Source organism: Sander lucioperca, chromosome 23, assembly GCF_008315115.2.
Source record: "Sander lucioperca isolate FBNREF2018 chromosome 23, SLUC_FBN_1.2, whole genome shotgun sequence".
NCBI lineage: Eukaryota > Metazoa > Chordata > Actinopteri > Perciformes > Percidae > Sander > Sander lucioperca.
In genome coordinates, this window is record NC_050195.1 from 2,568,689 (window position 1) to 2,595,696 (window position 27,008).

A 27,008-nucleotide genomic window follows, 5' to 3' on the forward strand; every position below is an offset into this window, starting at 1 on the left:
CAAACATGCTCCAAATGCATCAAGGTAGTGTGCTTGTGTTACAAGGGGGGTTTGTGTTGTGAGTGGACTTGGCAAATGTGACTTAAACCCAGCTGGGAATGGAATAACTAAATCCTTAATCTTTCTACATAAAGTTCCCCCGGTGGGTGATGATCACTTTGTGCAGATAAGCCGACAGACAGGAAAATATGACAGTGTGTGTGTGTGTGTGTGTGTGTGTGTGTGTGTGTGTGTGTGTGTGTGTGTATATGGCTGGGCAGGATGCCTGGACTAAATCCCAGCATCCCCGGAGGCGGCCACTGTTATCAAGGAAAGGGGAAGTTATCAGGTAGGACAGGAAGACAGACGGAGAGAAAAGACACAGACAGACAGGTAGACAGTGACAGAGAGAGTGGACAAAGGCAATTTCTGTGAGGCGTGGACTCCACCACCCAGAGGTCCATCAGGCTGACATTCATCATCAAAATTGTTGAGTCTCGTCAGTGTTATGGAGACACTGCACCTCCCGAGACTGAAGGACAAACACAGAACACTCCTACTGTGTTCAAGCAGGCAGTAGTCACTTCCAATACTGCCTACCCCCTCAGACTGTGACTCACCTCCAACAACATACTGCAGGCAGTTGGCGAATTGTTCTATGCTGCTATGGTTTACTCTCCAGATATTCTCAACCTTTCATCAGTTACCGATACTTCCTTTAATGTAGATTTCTGAATAGTTTAATCAAATAACCGTCACCTCTGTGTGACATGAGAAAGGACGTGGTACCTGTATCCACTCTTTGTTTGAGTCCTCGGCCGGCGTCCATGCATTTTCATAGTAGTTGAGTCTGGAGCGCTCTGGGGACCAGCTGGGGTTGTACTGGGACGAGGCCATGATTTGGTCCGACGTTATCTCTCCGGATTCCATTCCCAAAGGGTCGCTACAGTCAAAGTCTAAAGGGAATGAAAAAAAAAGGAGAGTAAAAGTTGAGTCCTGAGCACCAGAATGTACCCAGCAGGGGCTTTCAGTGTCCCCCAGAATCAAGAGCTCGTCTCTGGGGAGGAGGACGCCACACGACAGGCACTCAGTGCTGCTGGCAGGAAAAGAACAGCACATCAGCGACGCCTCAGTAAATCCTTTCTGTTTCTCTCCTTTCTTTTTTGTTTCTAATGGAAGCCGGATGGAAGTGTTTCGCATTAAGACGTCTTCATAAAACATTCAGTGTGGGCTAAGATTAAGCCAGTATTAGCCGTTAAAGTGACTTTCACTCTAGTTATTTCTTCCACTGACTGGATCGGTTTCCCTCATCTCCCTGTGGGCAGTTTATCTTTTTTGCACACACTGACTATTTTGCCCAACTTGGTCTCTTGGGGGAGTTTAGGTGTGTGTATCTGTATTTTGGGGCCATATATCATACTTAACAGCCCAACCGCCTATGCTAGGAGTGGCTTCCCTTGTTTGTGTTGACATGGGGCAGCCGTTTTGAGGCATCGTGGGCTCCGGGACTAAAGACTCAGATGGGTCAGCTTGGGGCCGGCCTCTCTAACCCCTGGGGGTCAGACATGCTGACATTGGTGTGGACGGAGCTGCAGCGACAGATCGACGAACGATCTGACCTTTTGTTCTGAGCAGGAGTCGTATAATGTCACCACAACAACACAGAGGTATGGGAAGGCACACTTTCACACATTCATGTGGACCCTTCTCATTGTTTATTTACTTCATTTTTTTTGTTCCTGGTGGTAAAGTCATAAAGCACCTCGACAGTGTTTCTGTTAACCGTTCGGTGGTCTATATCCACGACGTTCCACTTCCGGGAGTGTTCCATTGCCGACGGAAATTCCGCCGGATTTCACACTTTGGATTTCCGCTTTCTTGTGTTTTTTATTTATTTTTTATTTTTTTAACTGCGGTTGATTTAAGAGGACTATGGTTAACTGCTCCTCAGATCTCTGCAGGGTAAATCCAGACAGCTAGCTAGACTATCTGTCCAATCTGAGTTTTCTGTTGCACGACTAAAACTACTTTTGAACGTACACATGTTCCCGAGGCTATTTTGCAGCGACACCGTGGCTCTGCCCGGTGCTTAGTGCCGCCCAAGACGATTGTGATTGGTTTAAAGAAATGCCAATAAACCAGAGCACGTTTTTCTCCCATCGTGGAATGCTGTGTGGACTAGCCAGACCTTCCTTCGCAGCGCTGTGGAGGAAGGTCTGGCAAAGCGAGACTAACCGTTAGTCACAAGCCCGCTTCTTAAGACGCACTTCCATAAATGGACCTTTGGCTTGTGCTTGTGTGTTCACGGTTGCACACACACACACACGCACGCACGCACGCGCGCACACACACACACACACACACACACACACACACACACACACACACACACACACACACACACACACACACACACACAGCGTGCACAGGACAAGGAGCAGTGTGGAGCTGCTATGTGGCTGCTGCCTGTGAGCTAACACAGATGGTCTCCCCATCTGCCACTATGCTAACACACCTCAGTCACCGGGTCAGCGTGTGCGTTTGTGCTTTACAGTGTCAACGCGCGCTTGCATATGTATACGTGCTCACGCGCGCAAGTGTGTCAGAGTCTGAGAGTGAGGCTGACAACACTGTCTCGCACCTCTCCACCCTCATCATCGTCTCTCTTTGAGAAGACTGCCCGTTCTTGTCAAACTTTTGTACTCAGACCCACATCACGTAGATAACTGGATCACAATCATACAAAGAGGCGTTTGTTTGCAGCTAAGGACGGTATCTGATCATGTGGGTTACTGACCAAAGCGGGGCTAATAGCCGAGAAGATAGCGAGGGTGGTTGGATGGGGTGGGGAGGGTGGATGGAGAAACGGGAACAAAAGACAAGCCCTCCTTTCATCACATTATCACCTCCCATCAGTAGCTTTCAGCTCGAGTGTACCCTTCCCTTTGCCATGCGGAGGCGAGAAAATCCACCGTTTATTATGCATAAGGGGATTATGAATGATTCAACTGGTACAAGGCTGGAAGAGTGCAGACAAAGTTTTGAGATTTTTATTCCTATCTTGGATATGCCTTGGTCGGTGATGTAAGACCAAGCAACTCATGTAAATGAAGGTATTTACTGATCGCGGGTCAGATATTTCCCCATGCCTCTTAATGGTGAATGTGAAAAGTTGATTTGTGCAATCTGATCTTAGATTTGTGATTAAAGCGACTCAAGTAACTCGGAGGAAACTGAGGAGAAATGACATCAGCAGTCGCATCGTTGTGCATATTACTGTGAGGTGGGGTTGTTTGTTGTGTGTGTGTGTGTGTGTGTGTGTACTCTGCGCCTGTCTTCCCTCTGGGCAAGACAAAATCCTTTTTGGAGATGATTAGTAGATTTGTTGAATGTCATCCATCTCTGTTGCTATTCAAAGACTGACTGTGTGTATGTTTGGGGTGGTCTAGCCTCTGGACAGATTTATGGCTCCTACGAGCTCTCGTCTTCCTTAATGAAATGTTTAGTCAGAGCGTTTTGCAACATGGGGTCAGGGGGTCGAGCCCTGCGATGACGATGCTGGATGTAAAAGCCCTAGGGGTGTGCGTCCGGGGTGGTTACTGGTGGGGAAGCTGCCTTTTGGAGTCTGTCTGAGCTCACCGTGTGTTAATGGGGCTTGTAAACCATGGGAGGCAGACTTATACACTGTAACACATTACCCAAAAAAAGAAGCAGGAGGTGTTTATTTATTAACTCTTAAGCTCTGTTAAACGTGGGGGAATTCATCATGATAGGAACATGTGTGGCTTTAGTTGCAGACAACATCTGCTTCTTACTTTAGAAATACTCTTTGGGGGGTTACTTTATTGCCCTCTAATTCAGGCTCATTCAATCCAGATGTTCGATTGAACAAATCTCTCTGGATTGTTATTTAATTTTGATTTCTGCTTTTTTTTTTTTTTTTTTTTGCCTCCCTGACATCCCCATCTGTCTGATTTTTCATTGTTTTCATGCCAGCTCACCCTCTGGAACAGTCCTTTCGATTACAGTGAAGTTGGCCGAAAAGCCTTCCTTAGCGATGGCGCTGTCAGTGTTGATTGTCAGTGCCAGGATGCCCGTGTAGGAGATGATCCTGCCTGGGGTGTTCTGACCACAGTACCTCCCAATGTATGGGCCGACTGGAGAGAGAAAGAGAGAAAAGCACAAACATTGTTACTCGGGTTAGACTTGGGTTAACTCAATATTTGTTTGTTTGCCAGAGCCATGTCACACATGGGTTTAACTACCAACTCCTCCCCACTGAGGTGTGAAAACTAGAGTGTCAGTGAGGTACGGCACCGGCTGCGGGTTTTTTTTACCACATAAAGACGCTTAAGAAAAGAATCCCAACATTCCTGCTTCCCTGTCGGACACAAAAAAGAGCAAAGCGGAAGAGGGACCTGTGGTGTGGGCAGGTCACGGTCTCTGTCTATTTGCTGGCTGTAAATTCCTTTGCTGTTTCTTTAGTCTTGAGGCGCACACAGCCGTGGCCGGCTGAGTTTTGTTGGAGACTGGGCAGAGACAATAGGGAGGCATTAAAAGAGAGAGAGAGAGCAATAAAAGCACAAGAGGGACATGTTCCACTGAGCAGGCTGAGTGGAATGGGGACGCGGGAGGGACGGAAAATGGCAGCTGGAGGGAGGGTAGACGAGACAGAGTGGCGGAGAAACATGGGAAAAGAGTGATGGGGAAACGAGGGAGAGGGAGAGCAAGAGAGCACAATGACCTTGCCCTATGTCTCTGATGTGTGCTATGAGCCATGCACATGTGTGAGTGTGTGTTCCCTGTTGGTGTGTAGGGACCTGCAGCTTATCTGTGATTAGTAATGCTATGATCAGCAGCGAGTGACAGTCCTTTGGCCTGGGCTGAACATAAAAATGCCATCTCCCGGATTATCTGCATGACTTCCCAGTGCTATGAAAAGAGTCTCGCTATGAAGTCTGCATCCTGCCTGCCTCTCCATTCCTCAGGGAAGAGGGACGAGGGAGTGGAGGTTGTTCTTCCATAGCACCTGTCCAGCGAGGTGCGAGTACCCCCGGGCGGATGCATTTGGCCCGTACATCTCCCACATCTCTACACACCCCAAACGGCGAGCATGCCTCCAGCCTTCTGTGCTAATGCACTATTGATCCAGCAGGCACCGCAGGAGCCACCTGGCAAAAGCCGACACACAATTCTCCTCCCATGGCTTATTTTTATACAAGGCTATCTGTCACATCAAGCAACACTTGAAGGGTGTGATGCCACGTCAGACACAGCATAGTGTCCAGTTTCTGCCCTGAATAGGCTCACTCTTGGACAAAAGAGATTCCGCTGTGTCTTATTCCGCTTCTTTTGCGTGGTACTTTTCACTGCAACAAGTGAGAAATCTCTGAATTTTAATAAGTTGGAAGTAGCACAGGAAATGTTTCTATTCCAGACCCCTGAGGTACCTTTTCTTTGTAAAAATATGCATTAAAATGTGATAATAATGTGAGATATTCTCAGCTCTCCAAGCCTTCCCAGGTCTCATTTATTAATCAACGTAAATCTGCAAAATGAAACGAATGTTCCACCTCTAGTAGAGAACATACAAATGAGTTATGGAAATACTTTGTGGAATCAAAGGTCAACTACGTTCAAATCAAATCTACGGAGATGTGAGCTCGGAAAACATTGAACTTCAAGTAAAACTCACTTGAAAAGGCGCTGATATACACTTCAACCTTATCGCTCGGAACGCCACGGCAGAGAATACTGATGTGCACCAGTAGGTTGAATGCTCCTAGATAAGATTCTTTCAATTTTCAGCCACTGATGGGTGAAAAAAAAGCTTTCATCTGGTCTGCACCCCGTGCTGGAATAGCCAGGAGAAAAACTGAAAAACTTCAAGAGGTGAATTCTCTCGCTGAGTTCAGAGCTTTCTCTCGGGCCGTGGAGGCATTGCTTTTGAACACCACGTGCCCACTCTCACTCTGGGCCCTATCTTGACCCCCGGCGCGGCGAGGCGCAGCGCAAAGCCCGACGCAAGTGTCTTTGCTAGTTTAAGACCGACGCAGTTGTCAGTTTCCCGTCCAGCGCCCACGTCGTTTAAATAGCAAATGCACCTGCGCCCATCTGTGCGCCCATGGCCGTGCTGGTCTTACAGGGAGGTGTGTTCAGGTGCATTCTTGCCGTTGAGGCATTGGAAAGTGATCGCGCCATTGACCGACAAAAAGTCAATAACGTAGCATTTCATTGTTATTTTAACGCCTGCTTCACCTCGCAGAGTTTTGGTGGCCTAGTGCTCGTGCCATATATGATCTGCTTGCGCGCTTTCACTTCACACACGATCAGTTTCTTCTCCTGAAAATCTCTCCTTCCTGCTTAACAAATCCTCCATCATAATAGCAGTGCGCCAAGGTACAAACGCACCTGGCTTTTAAAGGGAATGGGAGAAGACACTCTGATGGGTTTATTGCATGTTACGCCCAAAACACAGCTATGATTAACGAAGACACTAAGTACAACTCTTTTGAACCATGCGGCTGACGCACGGACCCTTTTTTTGGTTTCGTACCCACCCTAAATGCACCTGCGCCAGGCGCTTCACGCTGTGCGCTTAGATCGTTAAAATGGGGCCCTCTGTCTCTTACCTGCTGATTTTTAAGACAAATGCTATTTTATGGCGATACTTTATTGTCTGTCTGAAACTCTGAATCTACACGGGAGCTGCCGCCTTTGCTCAACCCTGCGATCGAGAGACGTTGGCTCTCAACAGCACCAAGCCGGTTCAGTTCAAATACTCTCAAGGAAACGCAAGGAACTTGAATTCCTTTCAGAGTCATATCCTGCAAGATCAAATTATGTTTTCTATGTGTCAGAACAACTTAAATATCATAGCCTAGATTAGACCTTGAATTCCCAAATGTGCAGAAGCTAACAAATCCATGCAGCCTGTGACAGAAAAAGGAAGGGCGGGAGGCTGTCGTAATCAGGAAATGTTTGGAGTTGAGTGATGACGAGGCGTTCACACTCATGCTGACAGACTCTTGGACCCCTGCCAAGTGTGGTTGAGGCAGTTAGCCAGTCACTGGCCCGGATAATGCCGTCATTTTGTGTAAACCTGTTGATTTTCTCTGAGAAAAGCAGGGACAAGTTACATTGAAACCCACCGTCTCCCTTTTCACTACCTAGGAGAGCAGATTCAATAAGCAGTGGGATTTCAATGATACCTTTTTTTTTTATACCAGTGCTATTTACTGGAAGTTTAAGAAATGAAAAAGCACAATACAACACAAAATCGTAATACTAACAAAGAGAAAACTAGTGTATGATTATATTAGAGACCTCTTGTAGAAAACCTCTTGTTTTGTTTTGTCTCACTTTAAATTCCAGGTAAAACAGATCAGGCACAGATCAGAGCTCGCTCACCTCCAGGGAAGCCATCCCAGATCTCCAGTCTGTCATAGCGGCAGAAAACACCAGTAGGGGGAGTCGGGTCAGGCTCCAGCTCAAAGCTCTCGAACTCCAAGATGATCTCGGACATCTTGGGGGCAAAGATCATGAAAGTGCAGTCCAGGTTGTTGGGGTATTTCTCTGGGAAACCAGGCGACTTTATGACACCACTGTTGGAGGTGAAGTTCCTGGAGCATTCGGGGCCTGCAGGGAGGAAACGAGATGGCAAGTGAGAAGATGAGACGAAACGGGCAAAGAGGAAAGGGGCGGGGTTGATTCTTTTGAATGACTGTTGGTTAAGTGATCTTTTTCGGGTGGCTTTGTGTGGTGGATATTGAGAAGCTCTGCCCCCCAGCTGGTCTATTGAGTGGAGGGCAGTTTACGGCCCAGAGACAAGAGACCACCTTGACAGTTCTTCTATTCACTAGAGGCTACATCTGGATCTCTCAACTCTCCTCTATATGTGCCTTTTTTTTCATTCCCTCATGGGCACAACCACCACACTCCTTCATCACTGTGTGTGTGTGTGTGTGTGTGTGTGTGTGTGTGTGTGTGTGTGTGTGTGTGTGTGTGTGTGCGTGTGTGTGTGTGTGTGTGTGTGTAAAATCTGTAACTCCTGGAACATCTGGACTGTGAGTGTAAACATTTGTGAAAGGCTTCAATCACCAGAATTGGGGAGCGATGAACAAACAGCTTGATTCACTGTGCAAAAACCTGTCTTACGCACACACGCACGCACGCACGCACTAACATACACACACTAACACACACACACACACACGTCTGTGAAACATATGACAGGTGCTCAGACAGAATGACAGTGTCAGTGATGGAAGGCGAGGGCAATGACTGCGCATACATCAACACACACACTCACACTTAAACTCACAATTTTACACACGGAAAAGTCAAAATATTTATTCACAGCTCCCCGGAGAGCTGCGCTGATGTGGAGCATTAACACATTTCTCCATGTTAGCCACTTTTCTCAGAGCATCATGAGCACAAGATTATGATTTAAGAATGAGTGACGTGATTAAAAAAAAAAAAATGACACTAACAGCTGCAGGACATTTCTTTAAGAGAGTGATAGATAGGACATTAAGATGTGTTTACTATGCATGCTCTAGCGCTGGGCCAGATTGTTACCAAGCCTGGCTTGAAAAAAAAAGAGGACTACTGCCATTAGTGGCAGAAATGTGCACAGGATAATGTCATTTCCATGCTAGTCTGACAGCCGGGCCGACCGAAACCAAAATTGCAGGGAGTTATCGCTAGATAGAGCCTCCTTGCTACAGTCATTGCAGCTTAAATAAATGTGGCGAACTGCTCTTTCCACTGTCACTCAAGCTTCTTACTTGGCCCATAATTCAACACAATCAGGCCAAATCTTTGCCTGTCCACCAGTGGAGTGAGTGAAGGGACGGAGAGCCATGTTGATTTTCTCTCTCCCCAAGTTGCAAGCCACGGCGAGCGGCGTTTTGACTCTAAAGAGAGCTGACATTTAGTGCTGCCGCTAAAGTGTGGCTTTCAAGAACAGTGGGCACCATTAATTTCACAGCTTCCCCTCGTATTTACCCGCTGGAAAAGGGAGAGATGTTGTCGAGAGAGAGAGAGAGAGCGCATCGGCCGAGATAAGAGGGTTGCAGGATGCTGCAGTTCTGCACTTTACCTCATCGTATTGAGGTAAAGAAATGTCAGTCAAATGACAGTTTTGGGGGGAAAAAAAACTATAGATGTGAGCCACTTCTTTGAAAAAGGCACCCATGATTCGCTGAGTGTTCTAGACAGCTGCAGTATGCAAAGTGCATTTCAGGTCAGTGTGTTGAATTTCCTGTGGATATTGGCTCAGAACTCCACTCTCCATCCATTTCATCAGCCTCCACCATGACCCTTATCTCAGCTCAGCAGTTGACCAGAACAGATTTGGTCTTTGGGAATTGTTCCCTCTGAAACCAGTCAGAGGCAATATAAACGCCTACACTGATTCAAATATTCCATTATATTTTGCCAGTATTAAGTTCAGTCTTATAATTTAAGGACATTTTATTTAATACATGCATTTGTGAAATGTAGAGTGGGGCCAAAATATTTAATGGCACTTATTCCCGGTTTAATTTACATAAGTCACTATCACCATTAGGCCTTCCTGTTTCTGTGCTTTTTCTGAGTTATCATGACTGAGGCCGTGCCAAGGACAAACTCTCCTATTGTCAGCTTTTTTGTGTCCCCGGCTTTGTTTATACCCCCTCAAGAAAAGGACAGAGCGAAAAAAAACATCACAAACAAAATAGAGCGGCGAGAGAAGACGGAGCACTCTTGCCGGTCCCACCGGCGAGATAATCATCCAACAGATCTCTTTTATCTAGTGCCTCCACATGGGAGGGCTTCCATCCCCTGCTCCCCTCGCTGCACCCAGGATGCTTTGTGCTGATGTCTGCGTGAGAGGCATTCAGTGATATCAGTCACGCTTCTCTGTGGCGGCGTGGGTCCGTACGGCGTGTGTGCATGCGTCTGTGTTGACAAGGAGCTCCAGGAGACAAATACGTCCTGTTGTCAGCCACACGCTAACATCCCTGGCCCTTCTTCTCTCCGTTCCTCCTTTATTCTATCGCTGCAGTTGCTGGTGTCTTTCCTGGCGGATGTATCGCCTCAATATAAAAAGGGGTTAAAATAGGTAAGGTTTGATGCAGGTGAGGCTAACAGGAAACACACATTTTGATTTCACTTTCATTTCATTTCATCTGAGATGTAAAAAAAACAAACAGTTTGGCCACAGTGCACCCATTAGTCCAAACACTGCTTTTAAACAAACAGCTGAATTTACGACAGGAAGTTGGAAGAAAGAAAAAGATGTAACCTTGAACGCACGCTACATTTAGTGGCAACCTCCAACCAGGCGCTCAAACATTTACTGCCGGCAGTGATGGATTCCTTTAACTCTCGTTTATATTGAGGCCTTCTGCTCTGGACGGGGGGAGTAAACGAATGTCACTGCGACTCGCTCGCTGAGTGATTAGAGTTTGGTCGTAGCCGACAAAATGATATTTAATGTGGATCTGATTTCAATCTTTGCAAGTGTTAGAGATCGAAAATAAATCTTAAATAAATATGTTTTCAACATGCCTTTCCACCGTTAGTGTCCCTGATGACTTGTCCTCCATGTCTCTATGAAGCGGTTGCTGTAAGTGCTGAAAGCAGACCGCGGCGTTAATCATTAGAACAGCATTGCGCCAAGGAACAGGCGTTAAATGTGACAGCCTCTTGCTTTTTTCATTTTTTAAATCCGTCTCTCTCTCTCTCTCTCTCTCTCTTTCTCTCTCTCTCTCTCTCTCTCTCTCTCTCTCTCTCTCTCTCTCTCTCTCTCTCTCTCTCTCTCTCTCTCTCTCTCGCTTTTCCCCACTTCTCTCTTTTTTTCCCCTCCATCTATTCATCTCTCTCTCTTTCTCCTTCATATGGGTTATTAGAGGCCGGAGCCATAGGGGCTGGAAGTGTTGTTGTTGGACTGCTCAGTAAATCACCACTGTTTATGTTCCATGTTGCTCTCTGGCTGATCATTAGCCCAGTTCACAACCCTCCAACCCTCCAACCCCCATTACTGCCCCCACCCCCTTCGTACCTCCTTTCCCCTTTACTCTGTCGTTACGCCACACAGACAGAGGGCTTAATTGTTGGTGGAGAATTCACTCTTTCAACACTGAATCAAACATTAACCTGAAACCTGGTGCGTGTCAGTCATTGAAACAGGGAGGTTTACATTTACCCATACACACACACACACACACACACACCCCGAGGGACTGCACCACTGACATGGTATTTAGCGCATTTACTGTGCCTGGGCCGTTGTTTAAGGGATGACACAAAGCTGATGGGATGGAGGGGTCACAGTCTCCCTCTGACTCCCCTTAAAGAGATTTGTTGTCTTAGGTTTCCATGAGGTCTGTGTGTGTGAGTGGGTGTTGTGTGTGTGTGTGTGTGTGTGTGTGTGTGTGAGATGACAGTACGTATCCATGCCAGATGTGACCTATGCCATCAGGGCGTGCTGTCCATGAAAGCAGAATGTGCCCCCTATTAAGCCCCACCCAACACACACACACACACACACACACACGCGCACACACACACACACACACACACACACACACACACACACCTTGAACGTGTTTTCACAGGTGTGTGCTCTGAGTGAAAGCGCTCGCATCCCAGTGACATGATAAACAGGGCTGTTGCGTGAAGAGATGGAGCTTTTTAGTGTAAAGATGAAATAATGCCAGGCTTAGTCATTCTGCTGAGTAATCGTGAGGAGAAAGGGGGATGAGCTTGTGGGTATATGCAAGTGGGAGGGAGGGAGGGGGCACTATCTCTGCCTCCGCTCCCACTTCAATGGGCCCTCTGCCAGCATTGATGTGGCTCTAAGCTCATCAGAGCTGTTAAGAGAAAACATATGTTGTGCATGTGCGCATGTGTGTATTTAAAAGGGACGGATCTGTCCAGAAACACTTGAGGATTTTAAGTGAGATACTGTCAGATGACAGGATAAACACAGCTTTCAGTCTTCCACTGAGCAGCATCAGGCACCAGGATTTTGGTAACGGCGGTTGGTAACCCCAGCCTCATCTCAGTTTACTCTGACATTACTAATTTTTGATCATACTGGTGGTTGTTTATCAAGTCAAGGCCATAGTTTGCCCGACTTTTTAATGCACCATTTCATTACCGCCTGGAAGCCGAAGGCCTCCGCAGAGACATACACAAATACAAACAGCTTGCTAATCTTTGAGCTCCCTGCAGCTCAAATATTCCTCACTCCCCGATTTATCCCTCTTCTCTATCTCTTTCTCCCCCACCATCTCGCTTTTCCTGCATGTCTCTTGCCAGACTTCAGCCAGTGGAGCGAGGCTGCCAATTTGCAGGCTACAAAATAAATTGCCCATGCTAATTAAGATGGTTGGATGGGATTGAAGAGTGGAGAAGGGGTAGAAACGGATGTGGAAGCGGCCATAGAGAGCCGCAAAACAACCTGTTCTCTTCCAATTAGACCCTTTGCAGGCTACTGTTGATGAAAGCCAGGGCTACAAACGCCAGCATGTTGAAGTGTGTGTGAAAGTGTATTTACATAGTTTATTGCTTAAGTGGGTAAACCTGCACATGTAAACATACTCGAATAAGTTGCCGTGTGATCCCTGAGGGGAGTACGTGTTTACACGTTTGCTTTGTGGGTATATTTATCTTCCATGTGACCTTTTGCTTGTAGAACCTGAGATGATAGGCAGTACCATCCCTGAGGTTGACTTCCAGTGATCTCCACGGCTATAATCACTATGATAAACAGGCTGAATTCTTTGAATTTCCCTTCATTGGCATGCACAAGTGCGAGCCTCCCATTCCTCCATCCGTTATCAGAGCATCTGTGCATCATCATTAACGTTACATGTGTTAGCCAACACAATGTTTTCCCAGCTAATACCCTGCTTGTTGATAAGCTGTGCTAATCAGCAAGCTTTGAATCTCTCTTTCTGCTTGGTTCTCTCTCTCTCGCTCTCACAAACAGGGCTGTTAATTGATCTCAGAGCCCTGTTCTTGGCGGCAGCCAGAGCCGCACTAGTCAAAACATGGAGTAAATTCAAAGCACAACGAGGGTCTGGATCCACTAAGGTAGCGACGGCACACCCATGGTGCTCTTCTCCGCAAGGGGGATGGCGCTAGGTGCAAAACACCCAGGAGAAAAAGTTCTGTCCTGGGTTTAATCTACAGCAACGCCCCTGAAGCCCCCTTTTTTTTTCCCAAACCCAGATTCCCATTTAAATTCTCTCTCTATTCCTGACTCTCTATTTTCTGTCTACACTGGCATCCATATTTCTTGCTAGTTCCCTATTTCCTCATATCTCAGCCCCCCCTATGAGTGTGCTCAGCGGTTCCCCTACCACCACTGGGCCCCCTAACACGCCTTATTTATAATCAGTCCTGGCTAATGGATGAGACTGGAAAATACCAAGCTAATCATGGAAGAATGTAGTAGATTTAACTGGCCTATCAAAGGGAAAATAGGGAGTGTGTGCAGATGAGTGTGCGTATGTCGGGGTGGAGTGTCGCTTTGATCTGGTAAATGGAGCCACACTCCAGCAGCTTCCCTGCCTGGTGACACGCACAAACCCCAGACACACAAACACGCGCAGGATAACACACACTAGCCCCGATTAAAAGGAAGGAGGGACCTCGCAGGGACATTCATCATGTCTCCGAGGTCACGGGAGGGGCGTCCCATAGACTGCTGCTAAGGTTAATTAATGAAAGTGGAGTCTGTAGCACCTGTCTGCCTACAAGTCACTCTCCAGATATGTACTGTCCTCCCCCTCTTCCTCCTCCTCCTCCTCCTCCTCCTACTTCCAGACCAAACAAAGAAAGGCAGCCAGCTTACAGGAAATTCTTCCTCCTGGGATGCTGTGTTCTGATAAGATAGACATCCCCTGAGGATATCTGTGTGTTTACGATACATGCTTTCCCACTAAAATGACGCAAAGGACTTATTTTTGGGTTTAACATTAAGGATGAACCTCACACTGATTGTATACCACTGCAGTGAAAGTACTTCCTAATCCCAGTTTAGTGGCTTTAATTCACTTCCTCGACAACCTGCTTGCCAGTTCTTATAATGGCAGTATTGGTGGATTATGAGACCCTGGGCACTCACAGTTTTGCGTCTCTTTGCAGTCATTTTATGTCTCTCTGCGGTTGTTTCGTGTAGGGCTGCACGATACGGGGAAAATATGCGATAATGTTGTTGAATATCATGATATTACTTGCGATAAATGAACAGATCAAAGTGTACTCGGTTCCGCATTTCTGCTACTTGCAGTATTCCGCTAAAATACGACAAAGTGCAAAGGCCCGTCGAATAATCCGGCAGGTTCATACTCTTGCTGTGGATTGCCGTCTGATGAATCAATGCTCAGCAAATTATGCCCTTGCTTCTCGTACAATCATTCACACCAGCTAAAAACTGCTACAATTATGGAACATATGGGACTGTGATTCATTGGTTTCGAATAGAGCATATTGCATGCCATATTGTGATTGCATAATTTGATGCTCTGATGCCTTGACTAAATCGCAAACAAACCATGAAACTACACGGAGAGGCTCTTTCTTGCCCAATTATCAGATTTATTCCTACAGCTTTCATAATGTATCGCACTACGTATGTGTCACAGCGTCCGCGAATGACAAATTAGATTGAATTGACTTGTAATGTGGAGCATATGTTATAACACTGGTTTCCTAACCTTAAACCAAGAACTTAATAGCTCCTTTAAGAGGTCAGGTGGCACGCTTAATTTAAAAAAAAGATATATTGATATATTGCTGTAGATCTATTGTTTTGATATTATATGTAACATGTGAGGTAATATTACAAATAGCTGGGACAAAGTGAAGCTGCAGCTGTGTTAGGTCACCCACCCGTCTTGAAGATCTCATATCGAATGGAGAAACCCGCTCCATGCGTCTCGTAGTCAGACACAAACTTGATGAAGAGCTGGTTTCCGGAGGAGACGACCGGAGAGGGAGCGATCTTCCCGCAGTACTTCCCCACTAGCTGGCCGCTCTCGTCCACACCATCTCGCACCTCCACGTAGTCATACCTGAGCAAGACAAGAGAAGAGGAAGCAGTGTTAGTCACACATGTGTTTTAGGAAACATGTTTTTCTCTTCAGGTTTGGTTTTCATTTAGTTCTGTTCTTGCTCTGTTCCTGTAGATTGGGTTTGTTGGAAATATATCACTGTTATTACGCTCATGTTGTGCATGTATGAAGACACACACAAAAACACTCACACACATGGAGACAAACACGCAGATTCATACTCAGAGGACCACATACACGCAGAGCAACACAGCATATTGTGCAGGTAATGTAGTGGAAATAAAACACTGTGTACTAATGAAGTCTCAGGTTAAAACTCAGAGAACAGGTGGGCAGGTTAAACTTTCATTATATCGACCTGGCACACACCAACACACACACACACACACACACACACACACACACACTGTGCAGAGGTTTTGTGCGCCCAGCAGCACTGAGGTCAGGTTTACGTAACTGCATTGACTACTGAACTCCGGCTGAACAGTTGTCTCTCTCCTGTTTAACCACTAGATAACACTGACAGTGTGTGTGCCTCTTGTATGAGTGACAAATGGAGTTGAGAGTGATTATATCTTGGCCTTTGGCTTAGGCTGGTGTATAGAAAGAGCAGGTGTTAAAGCTGTTAAACACACACCCACACAAACATCACATTCAAATGGAATTTCAGACCTACGGCTATTGAAGGGAGCAGCGGCGCATAAGAGGAAAACAGCTTTGAAATAGGACTGGGAGCCGGAGCCATGACACACACGCACACACACACCCACACAAAATCTGGCATGCGAAACGTAAACTGGCCAACGAGGGTGGTCTTAACATCCTTTGGTCATCAGTGTGTGTGTGAGTGTTTTCAGGCACTTAAATGCACTTGAGTTGTGGTTTTAACTCCAGTGCCTGTGTGTGTGTGTGTATGTGTGTGTGTGCGTGTGTGGTTGAGATTACTTTTCCGTGCTGTGTTTTGACTGTGAGTGAGGGAGCTGAAAAAGCAGATTTCAGTTTAGGTTTCCAAAGTTCCTAATTGCCCAAAACTCCCGTTCCCGCCAAGGTTTTAGCTCTGCAGGCCACTTATTGAACATATTCCTGCCCAGACCCTGATGACCTGCTGCGACGGTCCTCCATCTTCATCAGAAACCAGATGAAAAAAATGCAACTCACACACAATAAATGAAGAAATACATTTTGATGCATGTTACGTGTAACGTGAAGCAGGTGTGCGGACACATTCAGTCACACACATGCTCTTTCTGTTTCCTCCTCCCTTCCTCAGAAAATATGTGCCTTCTGGGCAACAGCGCCTATTTTCATAGTTTTGCTTGATTCCTAAATTACTGTCAAAACATCACGTCTCCTTAGCGATCCTGAATTCACTTAATGCACAGGATTTCATACAAAAAGGCGATTTACACTTTGAATGATGGCTCGGGGTGGGCTAAATCCCTCAGGTGGGGCCTGACTTGTATCCACACGCACCCTTTGCCACCTTTTCCACAAAAACGGTTTCCTTCACCTGCTTCAGATTTAAAAAAAAAAAAAAAACATATTTGTAATACAGAAATTACCAGAGGGGATTTGGAGGAGGTAGGGAGGGTAGTCTACTGGGTTCTTATACACAAAATATAAAAGCAAGAAGCAGGAGGGAGCTAGTGAGAGAGAAGGACAGAGTGTAGAGTGTAACTAAATGTAGAGCTAGACAGATTGTGGCACTTCTTGAAATTGAGTCCCCTGAGGAGTTGCGGTGGATGGATGACTTCACTCGTCCTTCTGCTCAGACGGAGTGATCTGAGGTGATCTGGAGATGTCAACATGCATGCATCAAGTGCTTCTTCTTCTTCTTCTTTACATTTTTAGTGTCTCAGGTTAACCCTTGTGTTGTTTTCCCGTTTTTTTGCTGCTTTTTTCCAACATTTTGTCACGATTTTTCAGCACCTATTTCGACGTCCCAACGTGGTATCATGACGTCGCGTAAACATACACGCCGACTTTCTTAAGCCAAGTGGCGTGTTATCTGTACGCATATTGAGCTATCCGCGTGTATGTCTACGCCGTATACAGCGGACGTAAACATACACGCCACGTGGCGCGTTTTCGTCGTCTTGCCGTGTTATCGCGAGAACAAAATAAAATGGGTCAAATTTGACCCGAGGACATCGTGAGGGTTAAAGGTTGGTACGTGGCATGAAAGCTGCTGCTTGTCTATAAGACCAATGATATTCAGCCCTTTGCTTCTCAGGGTCCACCCCATACAGGCATTCTAGCATTTCAAATCTCATCGAAAACTGGCTGGAAAGATCAAGGTTTCCTTCACTTCTTTAAATATCTTAAAATCCTTTTAGGAGCTCACTCCTCTTATTTCTGTGTTAAACCCCCTGCTGGAACCGTTTGGCCTCTCGTCATTTCTCCGTTATGTGTGATTTCAGACCAGGTCTTCTTCCTCTCTCGTCGCCGGGCCGCCAGCTGTGGCAACAGCCAAGCTCAGCTCACACAAGTACCTTTGTTTCAGCTACTTTATCAGCTGCAGCACAGTCGAAAAATACTAGTTTCATTTGGTGTTTACGATGTTATTCCCGCCTGCGCTTTGCAGCTAAATGGCCATGGAGTTACTTACTATTTAGTTTAAAGGTCTCCCCTGAAGCAGAGATCACGTTTCTTTCTGCTGTAACGATGTCATCGTCTAGTTTAGTCACCGGGGCAAATATTTATGAAGAAAGAATTTAAAGTTACAAAACTCATCATTTTTTTCAGTAAAAATGTAAGTTATTGTCTTCTTAAAAGTATGTTTGTTACCGAAAGAGGGGCATATATATATATATATTTCTTAATTTCAATTGAACTTTGGGTTGAAGTCATGTGTTTCTGCCTGTAGTGAAGTGGACAGCGTTCATCAGCATACATTAAAAGAATATTCCAAGAAGGTGCAATAAAAAATAAGCGAAACAATTTCCCCCCAATGTTTGTGCAATCTCTTCTCTTCTCTGCTCTCCTCTCCTCTCCTCTCCTCTGCTCTGCTCTCCTCTCCTCTCCTCTCCTCTCCTCTCCTCTCCTCTCCTCTGCTCTGCTCTCCTCTCCTCTCCTTGCTCACAACAGAGAGCATCAATCTTTCCCGTGGCTCTGCTCTGTTGTATCAGCAGACTTATAATTCACCTCAGAGCCTCTGTTTCTGCAGCTATCTCTCCCCCACCTCCCTCCTGCTCCACCCAGCCAAACTGCCAAAAGCTAAACATTGCCAGACGCCTAAAAAATGTATGCTAAGATGCATCGTTGAGATGAAGACGGAGACAAGAGCAAGCTGCAGTAAGCAGCTGAAGGAGCTGAGCAAGTGTTTGTGTGTTGCTTGTGTGTACATATGCACGACATATGTGCAAACGTGTGTGTGTGTACACTTGCAGAGCATTATGCAGAGCATGTTTTTATGTGTGTGCACATGAACCGTTGCCAACCAATGTTTGCATTTTGCCTTTCCTCACAAACTCCTTATTCACCATGCAAACAAGAGGAATACTCTTATTTTAGTTTCTATCTCGACTCCTCACACCTCCAGAAAAGCTGTTTATTGCATTTGTACCCTAGCGCATCATCATCAGCTCGGATGGCCCTCGTAAAGGCAGCACAGCGGGAGAGAGGATGCAGATGGAAGGGAGAATACGCCCTGGGGATCCTCGCTGTGCTCTATGTGGTAGGAGAGAAAGAAAGAGCACCTCCTTCTCCAAAAATGTCTCTATTTGTGCCTAAATGACTGGTGTGTCATCCAGGACTCCAACGGTTCTGCGCCAGTGGGCCCACACGCTCTGCTCTACTAACACAGATCCATCCAGGCCCTTATCATCTGGAAGACATTATGTCTTAACGCTTGGCGAGGCAGTTTGACGGCTCCGAAAGGCTCTCCTGTTGCCAGCTGTGTTAAACGTAGCTCTAATCCATTGCTCTAAACACCGGTGGGGACTTGCTTCTAGGGTTGAGAGTCCATAGGGAAGAAAGGGGACAGTTAACAACCTCTATTTAGGATCATAAAAGAAGAACATGGCCTACATTTTAAGCCCCGAATGGTCCCACAGTTTTTGGGGTCCTCCCGACCTTCCAATTTAAACTTAAATTCCTCTTCTTAGAGGGTCTGTGTGGTGATTTTTTTCATGTTGTATCACTCCTGTTGTTGTTGTTCTTATTCCTCGTGACAGTACAATCCAGTCAGGCCATGCACCTATTTATCTGTCTAGTCTGCTTTGGGTCTGGATGGGCCTCACAACACACACAGACGATTACACACACGGAGTGAGCTGCCTATCACAGTGCTAATAGTGAAAATGGTTTGCCAATCCAGTGGGGAAATTAAAGGGAAAAAAAGAGAGCGGTAGGTGGGTGAGGGAGTGAATGTAATTCTCAACGACCTTCGCTTCACCGACTCAAATGTATTAGCCTGCCTGCTTTCTTCAGGCACAGAGAGAAAGCAATCCGCTAGTGTCAAACGAGAACATTAGCCCTCCTTGCAAAGCCAAAGAGAAGGCGACAAACCACCGGCCTAACATTATAACAGTTATATTGCCTGAAGCTTTCCCATGGAAACAATCTGTCCTCCCTCTATAAATGTCTCCTTGATATGGTTCTATAAAAGCAATACAATCTGAGGCAATGGAATAACGCTATGACAGACTGTATAAGCCTCGTACAATTGGTTAGATTTCTTAATCAGACCATTTATAAGCTCAAGTATGCCGTGGAACCCCCAGAACAAGAGCGTTTTTCTTTGCTATTGCTCCCTTTGGTTCAGCTGCATGTAGAACAAACGCCCTGTGCTTTTCTCTGGCATTTTTCTTTCTGTGGTTGTTAACAGTACAGCTTGCTAACACGGAAACATGGTACCTACGACATGTCAAAACATATCTGGGTAACACAAGTGGAGAGGCCCAAACAACGGACTTGGGACAGCTCTGTGAGGCTCAGGGGACTTAGCAGGAAAAAGGACTTTGTTGTCAGCTGTCAGAGAACTCCGGAGACCTCACGTGTTAACGAGTCTCGGCTAACAAACTCGTCACTTGGGGCTCCGGAAAAACATCATTAACGTTTGTACAAGGGGGGCACAAGACAGGCTGATCCCCGACTTACTTTTTTCCAAGCCTGGAGGGGACATACCTCGCTGAAATAAAATGGTCTCTCTTTCTTTACTTTCGCTCCAATACTGCCTCCCTCGTGCATGTGACATTCATTAACCCGCACTAGAATAACAGGTTCTCTCTTTCCTGTAATGACCCCCACATCAGCTCGCCTGGACGGACTAAGAAGTACGAAAAAAAACCAGGGCAGTACACCGGGTCTACATCTTAATGCTCTCAGCTGAAAACATTAACCCTAATTGACTTGCTAACGTTACCATTTTCATTACAGGTCAAGACCTCATCGTTAAAACAGAAGCTTGGACCATGAAGCTGAAAAAAAAAAAATCAGATTTTCTTTTCCGCTATCATCCTCTCCGCTGATGTGTCTCCACTTCTGAATCCGCAGTAAAAATTATTGCAGGCGTTGAGGGCCTCAGAACGTGACAACCCACCCAGCGGGACAAACCACCGACCAATCAGAGTTGATGGGTTTAGAAGTGGTTCCTCGATGGCGAGGGGAGAAGGGCATGATTGCTTTGCTCGCTACCACGCTGCCACATGGACGGATGGAAGATAAAAAAAGATGGATCAAAGACGGATATTCCTCCTGCCCAGACGGCCCAGCTGCACCCCTCCGACTGGCCTCTTTGGGTGTCACCCCCACACGGTTACACTCAGCTCGCTCATATTTTTAGATGCCGTGGCTGATTTTTTTGTGGCGGCCGCGGCCACACTTTGGTAAAGCATGTTCGTTTTCCTGAACAGCAATTATCATTAGCATTGATGGATTTAGCGTGCCTCCATCCATTAGCTTTCCTAATTACACTGTTGAGAGATCTGCTGTCGCCAACAATCAAATTAATGAATTTGGCTATTTAGACTCAATTATTGCATCCCCCCCGCCCCTTTGCAACATGAACAATAATCCTTTATTCGGAGATATGAGCACGGACTGACAGGGAGAATTCTGCCCCAGGGGGGAAGCTCAGCCTGCTCAGCTGCTCAGCAGTGTGAGCCTGCTCTGCTCCACACACAGCCGGCTCACACTGCTGTCAACTGGGCGGATAAGGGGTGGAACACAAGCAGGGGAAATAAAACTGACCACAAAAGCTCCCACTGTTAGCAGGCCGTCTAAATCCCCCAGTGCTCACCTCGCATGTAAGCCCTATTACACTTTGAACCCTGGCGATTGCTGAAGTATGTTCCACTGACTTGCTTTCTATTCCCATGGGCGACTGACATGCCTAAAGCAGAGCTGTGCATATTTTCAGTCATCCTGTTGTGCACACTTTGACCTTTCTTCCCCTCATTAAAATTGTGAAGCATGACAAATAGGTCACGATAACGTGATTATAGAAATGAGAAGTAAACAAAAGACGCAGTCAATTTGCTCGCTGTTACATAGGCCTTTTTCTTATGTGGCCTGCTGACTCAAAGCTAGAATATTCAAAGTGATTATTAATCAAAATACCTATATCTGGTAAAAGGGCTTATTGGTTTATAAAAATGCATTTTTTTTTGGTTGTGATGCATCCGAAAAGAGGGCAATGTTCACCACATTTAACAGTACAGATGGTCTTCTTACTGAGCTTCCACTAATAGAAAGTCAAGAGAAGAATGTGAATAAAACACAATATGCAGATGATTATCCCTAAAATTGAATAATTAAAGAATAAATGGTTGGTTTTACCGCAAAGGGCCTTTGTAAAACCTGATTTTCATCTAGACATTATTGAATATTTCTATACGATTTCAACTGTATTTCTTTTTAAATATTCCAAATAAAAAGTGATAAATTAAAAATATTTAATAAGAGATAAATATTGTATATTTTTTAATGAAAATCAATACTCATCATCTACTGTATCAATGCAGTACAAAATTACAAGCAACCATTTTAGTAATAATAATGTAATACATTGCTGATGTGTAGAGTTCAAGACTATATCAAAGCTGTATAAAATAGCTGCATTTAGAAGATTTTTTTCCTGCTAAGTGAGCTTCGAAATGAAATTGCTTAGCATACAGCAGCGCTCTGTGTGCATGTTAGTGTGCAGACATAAATATTCACGCGTGGATGTATGCTTTAGCAAATGAATCCCTTTGGGTACATTTCTAAGAAACACTTCATAGTAAAGCAGTGTGGTTATGGCCTCATTATAGAGTCATTTTGAATGGGAAATATTATGCAATATGTCAGTTATACACCCTATCCCGAAACTGTTTAACATGTTAACAAAACAAAGCCAGAAACTCTGTGATATGATTTACAAAAAGGCCAAAAGAGAAAAGCAGGAAATTGGCATTAAAGTCAGAAAAATACAAAGAAAGAAAGCAAGCCAATAAGATAGAGAGGATGAAAAGTCCTGCGTGTTTCCTCAAAGAGGGAAGAGAGACAGAGGGGGAGGGAAAGAGAAGCAGTGCAGCCCATTTCTGGGGCCATTACAGGAGGGAATGGCTCCCATTTGTCCCACCTTGACATTTGAGAGGATCTCTGATTACACAGGAGAGAGGGGCAGGCAGAGGTGAGCGAAGAGAGAGTCCTCCACAGGGGTCTGTGGCACAGCTCAGATGATATACCGTTGTTACAACAATGAGAAGTCAAGGGTAAAAATAACAAAGGAGCCAATGTGGCACAGCAGGGCTGACGTGTGAGCTGTCTTTTTTAAACCAATGTCATCACCCTGCTCTAGTCGCCCACTCGCTCCACAAGGCACCTATAGGACTCAGGGGCATAGATACACGCACACCCTGCAGGGAATAAGGAAGTATACGGTTGCTTCATCTTATTAATAGACACAGTGTGTTCAAGTCCCGCCCCCACCGGAGGGGAGTCCAGCAGAGAGAATGGGAGATACTTTGGGATCCTGACACTAAGCTAACGATGTCCGACATTACGCGTGTTAGCTTAACTTACAGACATATAGTATATAGCCTAAAGCTACTCTGGCTTTGCCAGACCATCCACACGCTGCAAAGCGGAGGAGGGTATGGCTGGTCCACACAGCATTCCGGGATGGGAGAAAAACATGTTCTGGTTTATTGGCATTTCTTTAAACCAATCACAATCGTCGTGGGCGAATAGTCGTGCGAGAGAAAACTCAGATTGGACAGATAGTCCAACTAGCTGTTTTAATTTACCCTGCAGAGAGCTGAGGAGCAGTTAACCATAGTTCTCATAAATCCAGCGAATTTAAAATTCCAACACAAAGAAAGCGGAAGGAAACAGAAAATACATGCATCCTGCGGAATTTCTTACGTCACCGGAGCAATCCCGGAAGTGGAACGCTGCTGATTCCTCACATCTGTCTATCATCCCACCTTTGTCTTCATAAAAACAAAAAAAAGTTTTTTGGGTCGGGAGCTAATAAAAACTTAAGTGATGGGTTATTTACCCTGTTGGTAGTGAATATTGCCGCACAGCAGCTTTTAGGCATTTTTCTGTTGTTTGCTAGCACATGAAATTGAGGAGGAGGCACCTTAACGCAATATAAGTCAATGGAGAGTGGAGAGTATGACGCGATGCGCTCTGTCGCTATGAAGACTCAAAGACCCATAATCCTCAGCTTAGTTCATAATGTATGAATATGTACCATATCTCGATGAATTACAGGCCTTTAAGCAGGGGTCCAAAATGGCCCAGGATCATGACCCTAATCAAAAGAGTCCATGAACAGTATTTTGAGTAAATCACAAAAAAGGGGGGCTTTTTAGGGGACTAACTATAACTGGATATCCTGTTCAATGACTACATGTGTAGGATGTACATGATGCTGCAACTACTGTATGTGACAAGAAGAAACATGAGGAAACACTGAGATAATTGTCAACAACCTCGAGCTAGTGACCTACTGAACTTAACATGGGACTAAAATTAGCCAAGTGAACGCTACATAACCTCGCATTTTACGGGCTGAGGAGAAAAAACGGCGGCGATATGCACTCCCCAAAATGGAGCGGCATATAAAAAAGGCAATCATCTATCTGTTTCTGATGCTGTGAGAAGCTAGCGGTGCTCCCCGCTGGGTAATGAGCTGTGTGTGCGAGGAGCACGCCGCTTTCAAAGAAGGCAAGAAGAGCTGAGGAGAAGAGTAGAGGATGGAGGGAAGGGTAGGGAGGAGGGGAGTTAAGGCTGAGGTCAACTAGAGGTAAAGCCTTTGGGTGCTGTTCAAAAACTCTCTTTCTCATCTCCACAATGGGCAGGAAGGGAGTGTGGCGTGGCTGAGATGGTGGTGTTGCTGGGTTTAAAGGAAACTGAGTGATGAGGGAGATAGAGACAGAGTGTGAAGGCATGTAAGTTGAGCGGTTGAGAGAGCGACGGAACTGAAACAAAAGAGAGAAGTAGTGCAAATAGCTGATAAAGGTAGTTGGCAAACAGGTGGCAACATGAATCCAGCAAGAGATTCAGAAGCGTACAGTAAAGCATTCTCTCTCTCTCTCTCTCTCTCTCTCTCTCTCTCTCTCTCTCTCTCTCTCTCTCGCTCCTCTCTCTCCTCCTCTCTCTCATCTCATCTCCTCTCTCTCTCTCTCTCCTCCTCACTCTCGCTCTCCCTCTCTCCTCCTCCTCTCCATCTTCTCTCTCTCTCTCCTCGCCTCTCTCCTCTCTCTCTCTCTCTCTCTCTCTCTCTCTCTCTCTCTCTCTCTCTCTCTCCAAGATTGTTGGAGAGAGAGATTACATGGCTCAGCAACAGCTAGGAAGCTCGAGGGCAATGGTAGTAATAACTGCACTGGGAATTATTCAATTAAACGCCCCATCCGTCCCCCCTAGCATTCTCCCTCCTCTTTCTGTTCTTTGTCCTCCCTGCAGTCTGTGGAGGTGGCGGGGGATTGAGGGGGTCAGAGAGCAGTCTGGGCTGGGTGCTCCGTGACCCGGTCATCCGGCTGGACATGCAGTCACTTGGCTGGGAGCAGCGGAGACTGTGAACAGGCCCTGAGAATGTTGTGGAGGACTGGGATTGTACAAACAGCTACCTGGCCTTCAACCACACAATAACCTTAAGACAAGACAAGCTATTTCTAGTTCTTAACAGGAAGAGGAAAAAGGATGGTGATCAAAATAAATAAGGGGAGTGTTTTTACAATAGCCACATATTTGCGAGTTGATCAGTTGTTGCCAGATTTGGTCAGTTTCCTTTTTGAACGATGACCAGCTCTTGGACACAATATCTACAGTTTATAACCACATCCTTCAGTTCAGTCTGATGGCTGTATTGTTCTCACTGCATGCAAAGAACTCAGATTTTCCAATGATGCAGCACTTTGGAAGCCAAACAGGCCATGCTGTGGGGGCCACATGCCAAACAGTGTATCTATTCCGTGGTGCTGGGCACACAAGCGGAATGCTTGGCATTACAGAGCCGATCTAAGTGCTGATGGCCAGCCAGCTCTTGCCAGCATTTTAGAGGGCAAGGTGACTCTTCCATTTACTGGCCCAACAATCAAACTTTCCTGCAAACTTGGATGCCGTCTGCCCAGTAGTCTCATTCCCCTCTGCTTTCTGGTGAAATCCTCTGGAAAATTGTGTAAGTATGCATGAAAGAGAGGGGCGGGGGACGGCTTGACAGGCACCGGGGGTACAGGCTACTAATAACACTTTCAGGACTACCCCACTGTGATAATGCCACAGAAGGTTGCTGTGAGGCTGAATTTCTGTCCTTTTCTTTACAATTACTGCCATCTAACAAAACCAATAAAGCTGTGAGAAAAAAATAAATAAAGTGGTAGCACTTGTGAAAAAGAAAGACCACAACTAATGTTGCCAATTTAGTGAGTAAAGATCAAGCAAAGAGCAAACAAAGCGAGGGATTGTGAGCGGCTCTAACTCAATCAGAGAGCAGTGGGGTACCGCCCCATCAATCACTGTCTGCTTGCCTCCCCGGCCCGAATCACGCCCGGCTGAGTGGTGGAAAAAAAACACCAGCGAGCCGACCGAAACACAGCGACCGAAAATGACCCCGGGGATTTGGGGCTGAGCCAGGAGGGTGGTTGGCTTAACTTCCTACCTACCTACCCTCTTACCCACTGCAAACAAACTTTGCTTTACCAAGAGCCTCTCTGGGGATTTGCTTGGTTTGTTGAATAAAGAACCCTGTGGTCGCTGAGCTGCCCCCCCCCCCCCCCTCCCCCATGTGGATCTGTAAGCACTGTGGCGTAAGGGCAACATAGGACCACGGCAACATCAATCAAACTCATGAGCCCTATTCAAGGTTAGGCCACTGAACGAAACATGTCTGACAAGCCTGGACACGCTATGTTAAAGTGTCCAGAACTCGCTCATCAATTCATCTAAACAGCCTCTTCTTCTTCCTTTCTCCCCTGGGACGGCAGCGTAAGTAAGACGTTGGGAAGTACTGTTTCAAAGTTCTCCTCTCCAGACTAATGCTCTGCCACCCACATATCATGAACTCAAATTATTCTGTATTCGTTTACCCTCCTTATCCCTTCTTGTTGTTTTCCATGCAGCCTCATAAACTGAGAAATGAGCATTTGATGGAAAGACCAAAAGGCGAGAGATGAAAACCTGTTGCTAATTATATTATATAAGGCTGGGAGAGGGGGAGAGGGTACTTATTGCCAACTGTCCTTTGGAAACAGAAACGCATAATTGAATCATAGCCTCAGTGTTTAATGCACTTTCATCGATGCTGGAAGGAAAATGAGTATGAATTTTCTTACAGTCAATAGACGAGATAGATAGATAGATAGATAGATAGATAGATAGATAGATAGATAGATAGTGTGTGTACAACTACCAGATGTTGTCCTCCAATCATGAGACCGTCCATACGGCTCCTTTTCTAGCAATCTGTTTTGGATAAAAAGTAAAAGAGCGCACGACTGACATCTCTAAGCTGTGTGGGCC

The 27,008-nt window shown here is 45.8% G+C and overlaps 1 protein-coding gene across 2 annotated transcripts in view; it reads right to left on the reverse strand.

Moving 5' to 3' along the window:
• The window catches only part of nrp1a (neuropilin 1a), a 63,566-nt gene that overhangs the window by 26,122 nt on the left and 10,436 nt on the right, over window positions 1–27,008 (reverse strand). For both annotated transcript variants that reach the window (XM_031320179.2, XM_031320189.2), the window contains exons 4-7: window positions 14,875–15,056; window positions 7,390–7,617; window positions 3,981–4,136; window positions 769–935 (exon numbers count right to left, since the gene is read on the reverse strand). In XM_031320179.2, coding sequence (XP_031176039.1) covers window positions 769–935; window positions 3,981–4,136; window positions 7,390–7,617; window positions 14,875–15,056 — 733 coding nt within the window. The remainder of the gene's footprint in view (window positions 1–768; window positions 936–3,980; window positions 4,137–7,389; window positions 7,618–14,874; window positions 15,057–27,008) is intronic.